The sequence below is a fragment of the Alligator mississippiensis genome, chromosome 11 (genome assembly GCF_030867095.1).
Source record: "Alligator mississippiensis isolate rAllMis1 chromosome 11, rAllMis1, whole genome shotgun sequence".
Lineage (NCBI taxonomy): Eukaryota > Metazoa > Chordata > Crocodylia > Alligatoridae > Alligator > Alligator mississippiensis.
Window position 1 is genome coordinate 67,048,034 of NC_081834.1, and position 17,090 is coordinate 67,065,123.

Sequence of the window (17,090 nt, forward strand, 5' to 3'; positions counted from 1 at the left end):
CGTGCAATCCAGACCAACTCCACTGAAGAAATTAAAGTGCCTAAAGATTACAATTAGACTTTCTTTCCTTAGAAGTTTATACTGCCCTCTTTCCCATCTTAAAGGAGCTTGATGACAAAGTGCTACAGTATGTTGTTACAGCTCCAGTGAGTTAAAATTAAACCTTGCTCTGGCTTTGTGCTAATGTCCCCCCTAATTCAATCTACCTGTAAGCATGTACTTGGTTAACAGTCCTTCACAGTCAAAGGTGGCTGGATGTGATGCTAGTCACATAGCTTCCTTATGTGCTACTGACTGCAGAAACTGGTGTATGTAAATCATGCTAACCCTTGGAACTCACAGATCATTAAGACTTAAAAGCCATTCTTGTGCTAATTAATCAACTTCCTTGTAAAATCAATAGCAGACAAAAGTCAATAAGTGGATTTCAGGGAACCTCTGGCATTCTGTAGGCTAAGACCTCATCTTTGAGTCTTAAATCCATACTCCCCATCAGCCAAGCAGTAGACTTTTTTTCTTCAGCACAGGTATTCGGAAGTGCTTGGGAAGATGGATGCAATGAGGGGGGAAATGTTTGCTTAGAGGGACATCTGCATGATTTCTCAGCTATTATTTCCTCATAGCCTTGTTTTTGTGTAAATGGGGATTTTTTTTGGGGGGGGGGGGGGAGGGGGGAGGGATGGATTTCTCTCCACAATGATGAAGAGTGGAAAAGACAAGTAGAAAGTGTCAGCATTGCTCAGCTCCTGTTGAAATCATTATTTTAAGGCTGCCAGTATTATTGAGTAATTAAACTAAGTGTGCCTATGTATTACTCTAACTAAGGTCCTTTTTATCATGTTAAATAAAGAAAGAAATGTTATGTGGTTCACGAAATAGGAATTCTGGACAGGTGATGACAGAATCCACTGGTGAGCTACAATTCACACTATTGTGCTTTCCCTAGAGGGGATCTTTCTTGAGACAATACAACTGTAATGCAGTTTCTCTGTGTCCTGCTTGAAACCAAACCCAGATGTAGCATCTGGAGAGGTGAATCCCAGTCTCATTTTCAAAAAATGAGACTGGGATTTCCAGTTCTTGCACCACCTGGCAGTCTCCATGAGCTACAGTTGTTTTAGCTGCTGGAGAGGTTTTTTACCTTTTAACAGGCAAGGAGGACATATGCAGAAAGCAGCCAGTCCGTCTTAAGCAAGACTGCATTTACTCACTAACTGCAACTGAGCAGGCAGAGTCCTTAAGCATTTATAGATGTGCTCTGGCAGGTGGGGGTGGCACTTTAATTAAAGCGCCCTGAGTGTCACATGTATCTGCATCTTCACACTGAAAAATGGTGGTGGCCACAGATAAACTAAAACTCATTGAAGTTAAAGTGCTCCTGCTGCCATTTTTCAGCATGGGGACACTGATATACATGACACTGGAGTCTGATGGAGCACGGAAATTACCACACTCCAGCAGACTCAATTAATCAAGTCTGCTTCAACACACTGTAATTACAGCGTATTGAAGCAGCCTCCCTGCATGTGTATAGCAGCCCCTTGCGTCACCAAGCCAGCTCAAGTCAAGAATAGTCAAAAGGCCAAGTTTTCTTTTCCTAGGACTCTCACTCTGTCCTGCTTCCCATCCATTTCTTCATCTTGGAGCCAGCACCCCTGCACTTTCACCCCACTATGTTGTAATACCTAGATGTGACATGAGTTTTGCTTTCACAAATTTGGGCTGGTGTTACCCCCAAACCTCTGCACCAATCTTCTTGAAACTTGGCAGACTTTGTGGCCTCAGTAAGAGCTACCACCTCTGAAAATTTCATCTAAATCAGACAAAAAAAACAACAAAGTTATAAATATTTTATTGTTTCCCCATTATACCCTATGGCCGGATCTCCGAGGCGGCTCCAAACCGCTTCGGGAAGCCAAACGAGGTCACCGCTTCCACCCAGACATGCTGCTTTGGACCTCAAAGCTTCACTGGATCCGAAGCTCTGTCCAAAGCCTCGCACAGCCCTACTCGTTACCTCCCATGTTTAATTTTGTTGACAAAATGGGAAGTGAACCAAGGACCACAAAGCTAAAGAGCAGAATACTAGATACTGCAACCATACCAAATATAACTATCAATACCTTGATAGACTGTTGTCCATCGTAGCTGGGCTCAGAGTAGGACAGGAGAGGACCTTTGAACTCACCAAGACCTTGTATGGTGTTTGTATGTGTGCTCTATCAGAGTTGTCTCTGTTATGCGGAGGGCAGGGCCTCACAGAGATTTGCAATAAAATCAGTGCTATATACTCTGTTACACTTCCCTTTTATTCCTCCCATGCTTTGCACAACATCTCCAGTCTCTTCCATTCCCAAATCTATGCAGATGGCATGTGTACATAATTCTGCCTAGTGCAGTGTGGCTCCTCTTCTGCTCCAATGGGTAAATGCTGAACAATAACTTCAAAGTCTGCTACCGCCTTTCTAAACTTGTGCCTTGTCCGATAATTTGCCCAGTATGCGATGTTTTTTTCAAAACCAACAGGTGCTAAGTTCAGGCCCTGCAAGCTTCCCATGTGCCCTTCTGTACTTCAGGTACTTAAAGGCTGCTATTCAATCCCCCCTCAGTCTTCTGTTCTGCAGACTAAATAAGCCCAGTTCCCTCAACCTCTCCTCATAAGTCATGTGCCCCAGACCCCTAACCATTTCCCCCAAAGCAGTAGGACTGAGGAGTAGAAACCAACTAAGATGCCTAAGATGGTTCCTCTGTCCCCCAAAAAATGAATTCCAGCCATCTGCAGAGACAGTTGACACCACTGCAGAAGGGCCTGTAGTTCAGGTTTCCCTCTCTATGGGTGAGTGCTCCAACCACTAAGCTTTTAAGGACCAAAGTGGGTGCTCTAGGACAGGGATTCCCAATCTTTTTATGCTGCAGACCGGCAAACCACAGGCAAGAAGTGATCGCGGACCAGCAAACCACGGACCAGAAGTGACCACAGACCGCCAAACTGCAAACTAGAAGTGACCAGCATAACTTTTTTATACCCAGCATAAAAATGGTTGACTGCCAGTCAGCAATATGCCCATCACTTCTGGACTTCCAGTCCAGCAGCCAACTCTCCTGTGGACCAGCATCCAACCCTTCGTGGCCCATCACTGACAGTGTGATTTAGGCATGCTTGGAGCATACCCACTGGATTGGATTCCCCCAAAGGACTGGTCGCCCCTCCAGCATTTCTCTGGATTACAGTTGACCCTAGATGGGAAACAGGCACTTCGGTGATTAAACCACATTGCTTTTGAAGGCATACAGAAGCTGAATTTTAGGTGCTTAGGAAATATTGTAGGCAAACTTTATCTGGGCTTCATTACACCAGTCCCTCCAAGTGTCCCTTCAAGTAGCTCAGCACCAATTGTTGGTGGGCTGGTGTCCCTCCTATGCCTGTCTATAGTCCAGCTGGGAGACTTGTCTTGATCTGTGCTCAGCAAAAAACTCATTGAAGAGCTCAGCTTTGTCCTTCCTACCTGTCACCAATTACCCTAGCCTGTTCTGTACAGGTCCTATGTTACCACGCGCCTTCTTTTTGCTTCCTATAGACCGGAAGAAAGGCTTTTTGTTGTCCTTATTTTTGTTGCCTAAGTTGCATTGCTGCTTTGGCCTTCCTGACTGACTCCCTGCCACTGCGAGTCAAGTAGGTATACTCCTACCTGGTAGCCACCCCCTGCTTCCACAGTCTGTATGCCTCTTTTTTTGCCCCCAGGCTTTCCTGGATTTCCCTGTTCAACCAAGAGGGTTTCTTGGCTCCTTTGTCCCCTTTTATGTGCAATGGGATTGTCCCCTTCTGTGCCCAAAGGATTGGTCCCGTGAGTAATGACCACCCTCCCTGGACTCGTATCTCACCAATGCTCTTCTCCTTCAGTGCCACACCAGAGGGTGGCACATTAATGTGCATTAAGCTGGGCTAATGCACATTTTCCTTGTACCTCAAAATGAAGGTACTAGATTTAATGCGCATTAATGAAAGTGCATAAATGCACACATGAAAGTGCCTACTGAGATGCTTAAAGATTTAACTAAGCCGTTAGTGGGATCTAAAACAGTACCTAACCAAAGGGAACTAGGCAACCAGCACATATAGCTTTCTAAATTCAACTAAGCATCTGTGTGCATGTGTGAGTGCTAAAAAAACATTATCAGTCTGTCCCACAGGATACACAGAATTAGGAACAGGAAACCCAGGGTGAAATTTATGACCTGTGCCTTACAGTAGGTGAAACTACATATACACAGTTGTCCCTTTATCTTTAAAAACAATTAATTCAAGAGTGTTTTGTTCTAGGCCTCTGCTACTGAGCTATGGAGAACTCAAGGGAATGAGTCCCACAAGCCCTTAGAAGAAGGACACAGATAAATCACCTTACTGCAGCTTCTGCTCTTCCATACCAGAGAGGCTCCTAGACAGCTACAGCCCATTCATCTCCAAACAGAATGAGGCTTGAATCAAATATCAGTGTCTTTGTCTTCAAAAAACACAGTGGCAGAAGAAAGAGTATTTAAGTAGGTTGAGAGCTGGGTAGTGAGCAAAGACTACTGACAGCAGAGGACCAAATGCAACAGAAGCTTGTGGAAAAAACCCACAAAGACCAGCACGGTAAGTTGCTCCAAGTCTGAATACATACAATGAGAAGCTAGGGACAGAAGGGAGTCAATGAGATGGGAACGATGCGTTTTTGGCCACATTGCTGCAAGCTAAAACTAAGTGCTGTGGAGAAATGAGCAGAGCACTGAAGTAGTAAGGTAGACTCCCTTGTATGCCCTTTTCACATAGAAATAACAAACCCAGCTGGTATGCAGTGCCCTATTTTAGTTTGCAACCAGATGACAGTCAAGCAATCTGTGCATAGGTGTTGGGTGTGGGATTATTACATACACATGCAGTCTATCCCTTGAAAGGCTGTGGGATGCTATGCTGAAATATTAGTGTTACAATTTCCTGCACAAGCTGTAAGTATATTTTTCGCAGTGGGGTTGCAACCTCTTTTCTAATTGTGTAGACAAAACAAGGGGAATGCATGCATGATGCTTTAAAGCAAGTTCAATGCTTTTGCACCACTTTAATGGTGTTGGGATATGCATATTGTGCATTAATTCCAGCTGCTGTAGCACATTTGGTGGCGTAATGCACCTTAAAGGACTTAGGGGCACAGCAAACTAAAACACCTCCGAGTTTTAGTTTGCTGCCCTACAACCGTAGAGTGAAGCACCGTTCTCCGTGTGGATAAGGGGCTTTGCAGGCAGCCTGGCAGCAGCCCATACACTAAAGAAAAGAAAAAAAAATTGTTGAGCCTGATCTTTTTTTTTTTTTCCTCCCCTGGAGCCTGCCTGAGCTGCACGGGGACCAGGTCCTTCCCTCCGTGGCTGCAGTGCCCCCCGGGACCGCTTGAGCCAGGTGCCTGCAGGTGGGTGCTGCTTGAGAGGGTGACCACTGCTGCTGTGGAGGGAGGCACCCCAACCCCCTCCTCCCACAGCCCGGGGACCACTCCGCTCACTGGCAGCTCACCCTCCCCTCCCCACCGCTGGAGGGGCAGGTAAGACACGGGTGTACACAACACAGGGGGTTACTTTACCCTAAATTGCAGCAATGTTTTTAAAAACCCACCGCTTCAGTGTAGGATGAAGTAAACCCCCATTTTCTCTAAACATGCCCTAAGACTGTGAAACTAAAGGCTGCATTTTGCTCTTATTTTTTCTAGCAGAGTTTTGCAACATATACTGTCATTGACACAGCCTCTTACACATTGCCAATGGCTTGTGAGATGTTTTTAAACGGAGAATAAGAGCCTCTGAGCTATGTTTTTTCTGATCCTGACTGCTGCCCTTGTATTTCTTCCACAGGCATCCCTCAGTGGACTGAAAAAGGCAATGTCCAACCAAACCATTGTAACCGAGTTCCTCCTCCAGGAATTTTCTGACAGCCGGGAGCTGCAGCTTTTACACTTTGCCATCTTTCTAGCAGCGTACCTGGCAGCTGTGATAGGGAATCTCCTCGTTATCATGGTGGTAGCCCTTGACCATCACCTTCACACACCCATGTATTTCTTCCTCGTTAATTTGTCCATTCTAGATCTTGGAAGCATCTCTGTCACTGTCCCCAAATCCATGACTAATTCCCTGTGGAATACCAGGTTGATATCCTATGCTGGATGTGTTGCCCAAGTTTTCCTCTTCTTTTTCTTTATTGCAGCCAACTTTGCCTTCCTCACCATCATGGCATATGACAGATGCATTGCCATCTGCAAACCACTGCACTATGAGACCATCATGAAGAGGAGGGCTTGCGTCCAGATGGCAGTCAGTGCATGGGTCAGTGGCATTCTCCATGCTGCACTGCACACTGGTAACACTTTTCGGTTACCTTTCTGCCACTCCAACATCATCAACAAGTTTTTCTGTGATGTCCCCCAGCTGCTCCAGCTCTCCTGCTCTGACTCATCTCTCAGTGAAGTTGGGATTCTTATTTTTAGTGGGTGTTTAGTTTTTATCTGTTTTTGTTTCATCGTTGTATCATATGTTCAGATCCTCAGTGTTGTACTGAGAATCCCATCAAAGCAGGGCCAGCAGAAAGCCTTCTCCACCTGCATTCCTCACCTTGTTGTGGTCTCCTTGCTTATTTTTACTGGCACCATTACATACATGATTCCCACATCCAACTCCCCCTCAGGTCTGGATCTCGTGTTGGCTGTTCTGCTTGCCATAGTGCCACCAACGGTCAATCCAATCATCTACAGCATGAGGAACAAGAAGATGAAAGCTGCCCTTGGGAAATATATTGGCTGGAAATTATTCAATGGGAAGACAGTGTGCATCTTTGTTCTATAATCATCATTTTATTATCTCTTTGCGCATAGATATAAATAACTGCTAGATATGTCTACCCCAGTACAGCAGTGTGCAATCCACACTAACTCCACTGCAGTAAAGATTTAAATCATCGTCTTAATTACAGCTACACTTTCTTTCCTTAGACGTTTATACTATCCTTTCTCCTATCTCAAAGAAACTTGGTGACAAAGCACTCAAGGTTCTTGCTACAACTCCAGTGTGTTAAAATTAAACCTTGCTCTGCCCTTATGTCTCCCCCACCCCCGCCCACAATTCAATGCACCTGTAAGCATGTATTTGGTAAATAGTCCTTCACATTCAGAAGTGAGTGGATGTGATGAATGTGACATAGGTTCTTATCTGCTATTGCCTACAAAACCTGGTTGAACTAAACTATGCTAAGCCCTGGAACTATTAAATCATGAAGACTTAAAATCTATCACTCTGCTAATTAATCACCTTCCTTGTAAAGTCGATAATAAAGGCAAGTCCTTAGAAGATTTCAGGGAATCTCTGGAATTCCTTGAGATAAGAACTCATCTTTGGGTCTTAAATCCATACCCAAATCAGACGCGGGAGCGGCGAGAGACGCGCGGGTGAAAGCTCGCTGTGCCCCCGCTCCCCCGAAGCCCCCCTGAAACCCTCCAGCAGCCGCGGAGCCCCCCACTGACCCCCAGCGCAGCCGGGGTAAGCGGGGCCCGTGGAGAGAAGGGGCTAACCCCCTTAGTGTGTGTGTGGGAGGCGGCAGCTGAGTGGAGCCGGGCCGGGTCAAGCCCCGCCCAGGCCCCTACTTGGCCCAGCCCCCCAGGGGGAGAGAGAGAGAGAGAGAGAGAGAGAGAAGGGGGTGTACTCACCAGCCCCCCTCCAGTAAGGCAGGGTCCCCCAAATCCCGGGCAGGGCCCCCTTATTTGCTTTAAGAGCAGCTTCCTCGACGGCAGGCCCACTGCGCATGCACGCAGTTTAAAAGGGCCCGCTGACCAGGAAAAAGCCCACTTAGACGCGGGAGCGGCGAGAGACGTGCGGGTGAAAGCTCACTGCGCCCCCGCTCCCCCGAAGCCCCCCTGAAACTCTCCAGCAGCCGCGGAGCCCCCCGCTGACCCCCAGCGCAGCCGGGGTAAGCGGGGCCCGTGGAGAGAAGGGGCTAACCCCCTTAGTGTGTGTGTGGGAGGCGGCAGCTGAGTGGAGCCGGGCCGGGTCAAGCCCCGCCCAGGCCCCTACTTCGCCCAGCCCCCCAGGGAGCCACGCGAACAGGCTGCACAAACAGGCTGCACAAACAGGCGCGCTTCTCTGCCGGCGCGTGAGTTAGCGCGGAGTTCGCACGGGAGGGCGTGCGGGAGGGCGCCAGACCCTGCCTGCGCACCCCCCAGGGTAGAAAGTCCAAGCCGTAGCCAGCCTACCTGAGGCATGACACGGATGGGCACGCACCGCACCCCGAGGGTCCCCTCGGGCTCTGCGGCCCCCCCCTCTGGCACCTCAGAGACGGCCACCCAGACGGAGCCCCTGGTTCCGGGCTCCACGCAGACGGAGCCCCTGGCTCTCGGCTGCGGGGGCTGCCTGTCCCTTTTTCAGGCTCTGGGGCCTGGGAGCATGGCGACCTCCCCTTGCGGGGTCTGCTCCCTTTTGGGGTCTCTGGCGCACCAGCTGGAGGAGCTCCAGGCCACAGTCCACAGACTGCGTGCCATCAGGGACTGCGAGCAGGAGATAGACTCCTACTGCCAGGCCCTTCTCCCCCGGGAGGCAGAGGGTAGATCGCAGTCTCCCTCCAGGCCAGAGGAGGACTCTGGGACCTCCTGCTGTGTCCAGCCAGGGGCATGGACCAAGGTGGTCAAGGGCCCTAAGGCCCGCCGCACCAAGGCCCCTCCCCCGCCAGAACTGAGCAACAGGTACGCACCTCTTGCTGCCCCAGCAGAGCCTGCTGAGTTGCCGGCCCCCACAGGCAACATGGGCCTAACTGCAACTCCCGCCCCTGCTCTCCCCAAGACAAAACGTAAGGTGTTTGTTGTGGGAGACTGCCTCCTGAGGGGGACGGAGGGGGCAATCTGCCACCCTGACCCCTTAGCCCAGCAAGTCTGCTGCTTCCCAGGGGCCCGCATCCGGGACATTGCGGAGAGGATCCCCAAGCTCCTCAAACCCACAGACCACTATCTCATGCTCCTTATTCATGTGGGCACCAATGACACTGCTCGGAGCACTCCCAGCCAGGTCATGAGGCGCTACAGGGATTTGGGAGCGGGGCTTAAGGGTCTGGGGGCACAGGTGGTGTTCTCGTCGATCCTCCCAGTCTCAGGCTATGGGCTGAGAAGGGACAGGAGGATCTATGTGGTCAACCAAAGACTGCGGCGCTGGTGTTATCAGGAAGGCTTTGGCTTTCATGACCACAGCCCGCTCTTTGGCGAGAGAGGCAGTGAGCTGCTGGGAAGAGATGGTCTCCACCTCTCTCCCCTAGGGAGGAGGCTCTTCTCAGCCAGACTGGCTGACCTGCTCCACCGGGCTTTAAACTAAGCCCGCTGGGGGACTGGGGGACTACCGCCACTGCTGACCCGCTGAACAATCCTTGCAAAGCCAGCGGATCACGGCACTCAGGGGAGTCCGCCCCAGCCCCAGCCCTGGTAAAATCTGTGGGCAAGGAAGGAGCCCCCCAGGGGGCACTTGCCTGCCTGTACACAAATGCCAGGAGCTTGGGGAATAAGCAGGAGGAGCTCATCCTCCTGCTCAGTGCAAACAATTACGATGTCATAGGGATCACGGAGACCTGGTGGGACTCCACCCATGACTGGACCACAGGGATAGATGGCTATACCCTGTACAGGAGGGATCGTGTAGAGAAAAGGGGCGGGGGTGTAGCTCTCTATGTTAAGGAAAGCTACGCGTCCCTGCAAGCCGATATTGGCGACCAGGGTGGACGGCTGGAGACCCTCTGGGTTAAAATCCGTGGGGAACACGGCACAGGGGACACAATGGTGGGAGTCTATTACAGACCTCCCACCCAAAGTCCTGAGCTAGACCAGGAGTTTGCCCAGGAACTGGCTGAGGCAGCTTGCTCCAGGACCATGGTTGTCATGGGTGACTTCAATTACCCAGACATCTCGTGGGAGGATCGCTCATCAAAATCTGAGCGGTCGCAGAGCTTCCTCTCGTGTGTGGATGACCTCTACCTGACTCAAGAAATCTATGGGCCAACGAGAGGCAAAGCGCTGCTCGACCTGATGCTGGCTACTGGGGAGGACCTAGTCGGTGACCTAGTGATCGATGGGAAGCTGGGTGACAGCGACCACGAGCTGATCACCTTCACCATCCGCCGAAAAGCTGGCAAGTCAGTCAGCAACACGCAAGTCCTTGACTTCAGGAAAGCTGACTTTGACAAGCTCAGGAGGCTTGTCAGTGAGGCCCTAAGGGACTGTGACCACAGGGAGAGGGGAGTTCAAGAAGAGTGGTTGCTCCTCAAGGGAGCGATCCTCAATGCACAAACTAAGTCTATTCCATCTCGGAGGAAAGGCAGCAAGAGGGGACAGCAGCCCCCTGGCTCTCCAGGGACCTAGCAGACCTCCTGAGGCTAAAAAGAAAGGCCTACAAAGGATGGAGGATGGGAGTCACCTCCAAGGAGGATTATTCTGCACTGGTCCGGTCCTGTGGGGAAAGCCAAGGCTGCAACTGAACTCCAGCTAGCTTTGAGCATCAAGGACAATAAAAAGTCCTTTTTCAGATATGTGGGGAGCCGGAGGAAAAGCAGGGGCAACGTTGGACCCCTGCTGAACCAGATGGGGCAACTGACAACTGACGCCCAGGAAAAAGCCAACCTATTAAATAGGTACTTTGCGTCGGTCTTTCATCAGCCCCATGGGACGCCCATGCCCGCTACAGGGCCGGGAAGTCCGGGTGAGGGTGATCCCCTGCCCTCCATTAATGCTGACTTTGTGAAGGAACATCTTGAGAAGCTGGATACCTTCAAGTCAGCCGGCCCTGACAATCTTCACCCCAGGGTACTCAAGGAGCTGGCGAGCATCATAGCCCAGCCTCTAGCGCGGATCTTTGAAAACTCTTGGCGCTCTGGTGTAGTGCCCGAAGACTGGAAGAAGGCCAATGTGGTGCCTATCTTCAAGAAAGGGAGGAAAGTGGATCCGGCTAACTATAGGCCCATCAGCCTGACTTCTATCCCGGGGAAGATCTTAGAAAAGTTTATTAAGGAGGCCATCCTTAATGGACTGGCCAACGCCAACATCTTAAGGGATAGCCAGCATGGGTTTGTTGCGGGTAGGTCTTGCTTTACCAATCTCATTTCCTTCTACGACCAGGTGACCTATCACCTGGACAAGGGAGATGAGATTGATGTCATATATCTTGACTTCAAAAAAGCCTTCGATCTGGTGTCCCATGATCGTCTCTTGGAGAAACTGGCCAATTGTCGCCTTGGGTCCCCCACGATCCACTGGCTGGAAAATTGGCTCCGGGGTCGGACCCAGAGGGTAGTAATTGATGGAAGTCACTCATCGTGGTGTTCTGTGACCAGTGGTCTCTGTCCTTGGACCCATACTGTTCAACATCTTCATTAACGATGTGGACACTGGAGTCAGAAGCGGACTGGCCAAGTTCGCCGATTGGTTGTTCAAGCGCCTTCATTGAACACCTTCAAGATGAAACTGGATGCTTATCTTGTTGGGATCCTATGACCCCAGCTGACGTCCTGCCCTTTGGGCGGGGGGCTGGACTCGATGATCTTCCGAGGTCCCTTCCAGCCCTAATGTCTATGAAATCTATGAAATCTATGAACCCTGCCATGAGTCAGTCAGTGGGCTTTTTTTTCAAGACAGGTATTTGGTAGTGCTTGGAAAGATGGATGCATTGGCAGGGGCGGGGGCTGGAATGGGGGATATTAGTTTAGATAGACTTTTGCATGATTTCTCAGCCATTATTTCCTCACATCATTATTGATCTTCTTAAATGTGGAATGCTAAGAGAGAGCAGGGGCTCTCTCTCCACAGTAATGAAGAGTGGAAAAGACAACTCGAAAGTGTCAGCATTGCTGAGCTCTTGTTGAAATGAGTATTTTAATGCTGCCACTATTATTGATTTATTAAACCGAGTGTGCCCATGTATAACCTTGACTAAGGGCCCTTTTTATAAAGAAAGAAAGAAATGTGTTTTTCATAAAATTGAATACCTGGGCATCTAAGCATGGAATCCACTGCTAAGATGCAGTTGCCCTACTATGCTATCTCTAGAGGGGCTCCTAATGTGGGAAGGGCTGCAGGTGGGTGGGAATGGTTTTCAGGACTGGGACAGGTGGGTGAGGCTGGGATCACAGGCCAGGGTTGTATGGTTTTGGTCCTAATGGCCTTCCACCTCCTTGAGCACCCACAAGTGGCTGCTCATCACACTGGGTGGGCAGAGTGGGTGGAAGGCAACCGGGACAAGAGGCAGAGCCCTGCAGGCAGGAGCAGGAGTCGTTGGCTAAGCTATATGTGATGGCCGCTGCTCCAGGGCTGGGGCCAGGATTTTGCGGCAATGACAGTGTGGTCCAGAGTTGGGTCAGAGCCACAATCTGCTACCTAAACACCCCTGTCCAGGGTGTGTGGGCAGCAGGGCAGAGCCACAATCTGCTGCCTGCACATCCCTGTCCAGGGCATGTAGGCAGCAGGTCATGACTCTGCCCCATATCTGGACCATGCTGTCATTGCCACAAAATCCCAGCCCCAGATCTGCAGCAGCTCCCCACCCAGACAGGCACCCTGCCAGCACTGCTTGGGTTGGTCTCCACGGAAACCCGAGCCCTGCATCATCATGGTCCCGCGGCTCCTGGGCTTTCCATGGAAACTGGCCTCAGTGAGGTGCAGGGTATACTAGGAAATGGAGTCTGGCCACTGGCCAGATCTGCCATTTTGGCCACCCCTGGTCTAGCTCCATCCTCTTTGGAAACCCCCCTTCAGGTAGTTGAAGGCTGCTATTCAATCCTCCCTCAGTCTTCTCTTTGCCACAGTAAATCAGCCCAGTTCCCTCAGCCTCTCCTCACAAGTCATGTGCCCCAGCCCTCTAACCATTTTTGTTCCCATCTGATGAACTCTCTCCAGTTTGTCCACATCCTTTCTGTAGTGGAGAGCCCAACACTACTCCATATCTGGCCTCATCAGTGCAGAAGAGAGGGGAAGAATCACTTCCCTTGATCTGCTGGCAATGCTCCTCCCAATCCAGCCCAAGATACCATTAGCTTTCTAGACAAGGGCACATTGTTGGCCCATTTTTAATTTATTGTCCATTGAAACCCCCAGGCACTTGTCTGCAGAACTGCTTGATAAACCAGTCAGTCCTAGCCTGTGCTGATGCATGGGATTTTTCCATTCTAAATTCAGGACTTCGCCATGGTCCTTATTGAATCTCATAAGATTCCTTTTGGTCCAATCCTCCAATTTGCTGAGGTCTCGCTGAATCCAAGCCCTACCCTCCAGCACGTCTACTACTCTGCCAAGCTTGGTGTCATCCAAAAAATTGTTATGGGTGCACTCCATCCCATCTTGCAGGTCATTCATGAATATATTAAACAAAACTAGCACCAGGCCTGACCTCTAGGGAACTCCACTTCATACCAGCAGTCACCTAGACATCAAATCATTGATTACTACCCTTTGAGCCCAATGCTCCAGCCACTTTTATATATCTACCTTACAATCCAACCCACACTTTCTTAGTTTCCTTGCAAGAATGTTGTGGAAATGTTACAGAAATATTTTATGTTAGTGTTTTGTCAGGAAAGGAAGTAGGCTGGAATAGGATCACAATGTAGATGTGTAAGCTCACTGAGAAACCTAAGAAGGGGAATAGCATGGGGTCTTTGTGCTTAAACCATGGTATCTGGAACCTAGTAGGGAAACAAGCACTTAGGTGATTAAACTGCATTTCTTTGGAACATGTAAAAAGGCTGAATTTTAGGTGTTGAGGAATCATTGTAGGCAAAGCTATGTGGCCTTCATTGCACTATTAGGCTTACATCTCTGAAGTCCTACTCAACTACTTCTCTTCAGTGCCTGGTGCCTGGGTGGTCTTGCTATCAAGTTAGACAGTGATTTTCAAAGAGTCTAAAGGCATAGGACAATATATATGTTACCAAGAGGTAAATGAGAAGGTGGACTTGCTACTTCTTAATAACTACTTGGTTGCATGGTCTTACCCTATGGTAGGTACAACCTTACCCATGGCAGTTTGCCCCTTATTGAGAGATTCAGAAGCAGGTTTTCATGGACACTAACATTGTATGGTGGGCTCATCGGCCATTACTCAGCATGCCGGGCTTGGAGAAGCTTGATTCCAATTGGTGGGCTGTTCCCACCAATTGGGTAACAAATGGGGAGGGGCTGGCCCACCCCTACCCAGGGCAAGGTGAAAAGTCTAGACCTGGTTGTAGACCAGCTCCACCTCACCCTGACTGGTCCCTTACAATCCTGGGGTAAAGCCTCTGAAGGGGATAAAAGGGGAACAGCGTGCCCGACACATGGGCAGATGCGTCAAGAGACAAAGAAGAGAGCAGGGCTAAGAAGATCTGGGGAAGAGCAGCCCAGTGGGTAGATGCTGTTCCCTTGAAGAGCCCTTGAAGACGCCTCTTTCTGGACAGGAGCAGTGGATGGCTTCAGCCCCAGTCGGTGCATCGTGCGGCACATGGGGCAAGACCGTGGGAGCTGTGTGAGGCAGCTTGGGTCTCCAGCCACTTTGTCCACGCAGTGGTGCATGGAGCTCAGACCCTGGGAGCTGCATGAGGCAGCTCACCTCTACAACCCCCAGTATGAGGCTGGGAACCCAGAGCCAGCAGCATAGTACAGTGCAGTCTGGTGGGACCCCAAACCTGGGAGCCACTCAGGGTGGCTCGGGTCGACCATTTCCTAGTGCATAGCCAGGATTCATGTGGATGCTCAATCCACAGCTGCTCCCAGGTGGGGACCTGGGCTTTGGACCCACACAAGGTAGCCTGAGCCCCCAACCATGAGCAGCAGGCAAAGCCCTCAGGGCTCCAAGTGAGGCACAGGGCTGCGATGGGATCAGAGGGCCCACAGGACCCAAAGATGCATCAGCTGAAAGAAATCCCAGCTGGGGTGACAAGGACCCCACTTCACCCATTGGAGCTGTGAGTTATCAGGGAAAGGGTTCCCACAGGGGAGGAAGCCCTTGTAAGGGGATCTAACAGAGGGCTTCATGGGAAAAGGGTCAGTGACTGGGGGGCAAGCTATCATACCGACCCAGAAGTGTTGAGCCGATCCAGGTCAGCATGATCGGCCATGGGGGGACTACGGGGATCACTTCTCCTGGCACCCCTATTCCCCAGACGGCACTGTCAGGGGGGCACCAGCACTCTCACCTACCCCCCACTCCCTGTTACTTAAGCAGAGAGTGCTTTCTGCCAGGGGGTGCACCAGCGCTCTGAGGGGGTCCCCATGCACCCACTGGTTATTTGGACTTACCTGCGCTTACCTGTTTCAGATGAGATACTTACCTGTGCTGGGTTCGAGGCCATTGGTGGTGGTATAATGTCCTAGTTGCCAGCTATAGAATATAGCTTTATTTGAGAAGTATATATTGTATATATTTATTAATATCATGTTTGGGTTTTGTGTATGTGTATATATATATGTATATTAATAAACCTGTATATAGTTAAAGTATTTGTGTCCTGGCCTGACTCTATAGAGAACAGAGGGAATGGGCCAGTATTGCATATCCCTCTCTCAGCACTCCTGCCAAGTCACCCGTCCCTTCCATTAGGAGCAGGAAGCACATACTTGGGTGCACCCAGGTTACAATTCTTTAAGATTTAGGTAACCAGCTGTGGGGGTTAAAACATCTAAACAAATGGAACTAGCCAATCAGCTCATGTAGGTTTCTAAATTCAACTGAGCATCTTTGTACATATGTGGGTACCTGAATACCTTTTTCAGTCCATCCCACCATTTACAGAGAACTTCAAGAAAGAAAACCCAGGTGAAACTTAAGACCTGTGCCTTACAGAAGAGCGTATTAGATATCTGCAATGGTCCTTTGACTTTAAAAACTGTTGCTTCAGGAGTGTCTGCCTCTAAGCCTCTGCTTCTGAGCTATGCAGAGCTCTAGGGAATGAGTCCCACAAGCCCTTAAAAGAGGGACACACATAAACCATCTTACTGCACCTTCTGCTCTTTTATATCAGGGAGAGTCGTGTACAGCCTGCTCATCTGTAGACAGAAATACGCTTGAATCAAATCACTGCTGTCTTTATCATCTAGAAACTTCAGTGGCAGAGGAAAGAAAATGTATGTAGATTGAGAGCTGGGTAATGAGCAAAGGATCCTGGCAATGGAGGATCAAATGCAACAGAAGCAAGTGGAAAAAACCCACAAAGATCAGCACAGTAAGTTGTTTCATGTCTGAATACATAAAAAGGAAAGCTAAGGGCTTAAAGAAAGTCAGTGAGATTGGAATTGTGTCTTTGGCCATGTTGCTGCAAGCTAAACCCTAATGCTGTGACCAAATGAGCAGAGCATTGAAGTAGTAAGGCAGACTCCTTCCCAAACTCTGCCTTTGGTTCGGGTAACAAAGTGACAGAGCTTGGTTACACAGAACAGAAGTATCAGAGAGATTGTACTAACCCCTTTTTACATGCTGGTATGCAGAATCATGTGTTAGTTTGCAACCAGGAGTCAGCCAATCTGCGGGCAAGCCTTGGGTGTGCAATTATTACATACAAGCTGATACCATATAGTAGATCCTCTGGAAGGAGGGATGCTGTGCTGAAATATTAGTGTTACAGTTTTCGGCGCAAGCTGTAAGTATTTTTCACAGTATGGTTGGGACACCTTTTCTATGACTGTAAAACTAAAGGTTGTATCTTGTTCCATTTTTTCCAGCCACATTTTGAGAGACATGTTATAATTGATTCAGCCCTGTGACCTGCACAGGAGTTCTACCAAATACAACTAATTTAATAATGAACCAGACTACAGCACTTATTTTGAAAGGTACTGTGAGTTTGCACCTCCTAGCCGATAGCAATAATGTGAGCTGTCTAGTAGTACCTACTGAATAATACTGCTGGTCAGTTTGCTGTAGAAATCAAAATATTCCTTTCAAATGCAACAACATCCCATAGAAAAACATTAATGTTTTAAAAAACATCTTAATCTAAATGTTGACAAACATTTCAAACAATTTCAAAACATTTGAAACAAAAAATTTCAATCTAAAAATATTTTTTATTAAAAATTAGGCACTGT

The 17,090-nt window shown here is 49.2% G+C and overlaps 1 protein-coding gene across 1 annotated transcript; it reads left to right on the forward strand.

Moving 5' to 3' along the window:
* The first annotated feature begins 5,904 nt into the window (after positions 1 to 5,904).
* LOC132243793 (olfactory receptor 14A16-like) lies at positions 5,905 to 6,861 on the forward strand. Its single transcript, XM_059714182.1, has one exon. It carries the CDS (start codon positions 5,905 to 5,907, stop codon positions 6,859 to 6,861), a length of 957 nt encoding a protein of 318 aa, XP_059570165.1.
* Positions 6,862 to 17,090: the final 10,229 nt, after the last annotated feature.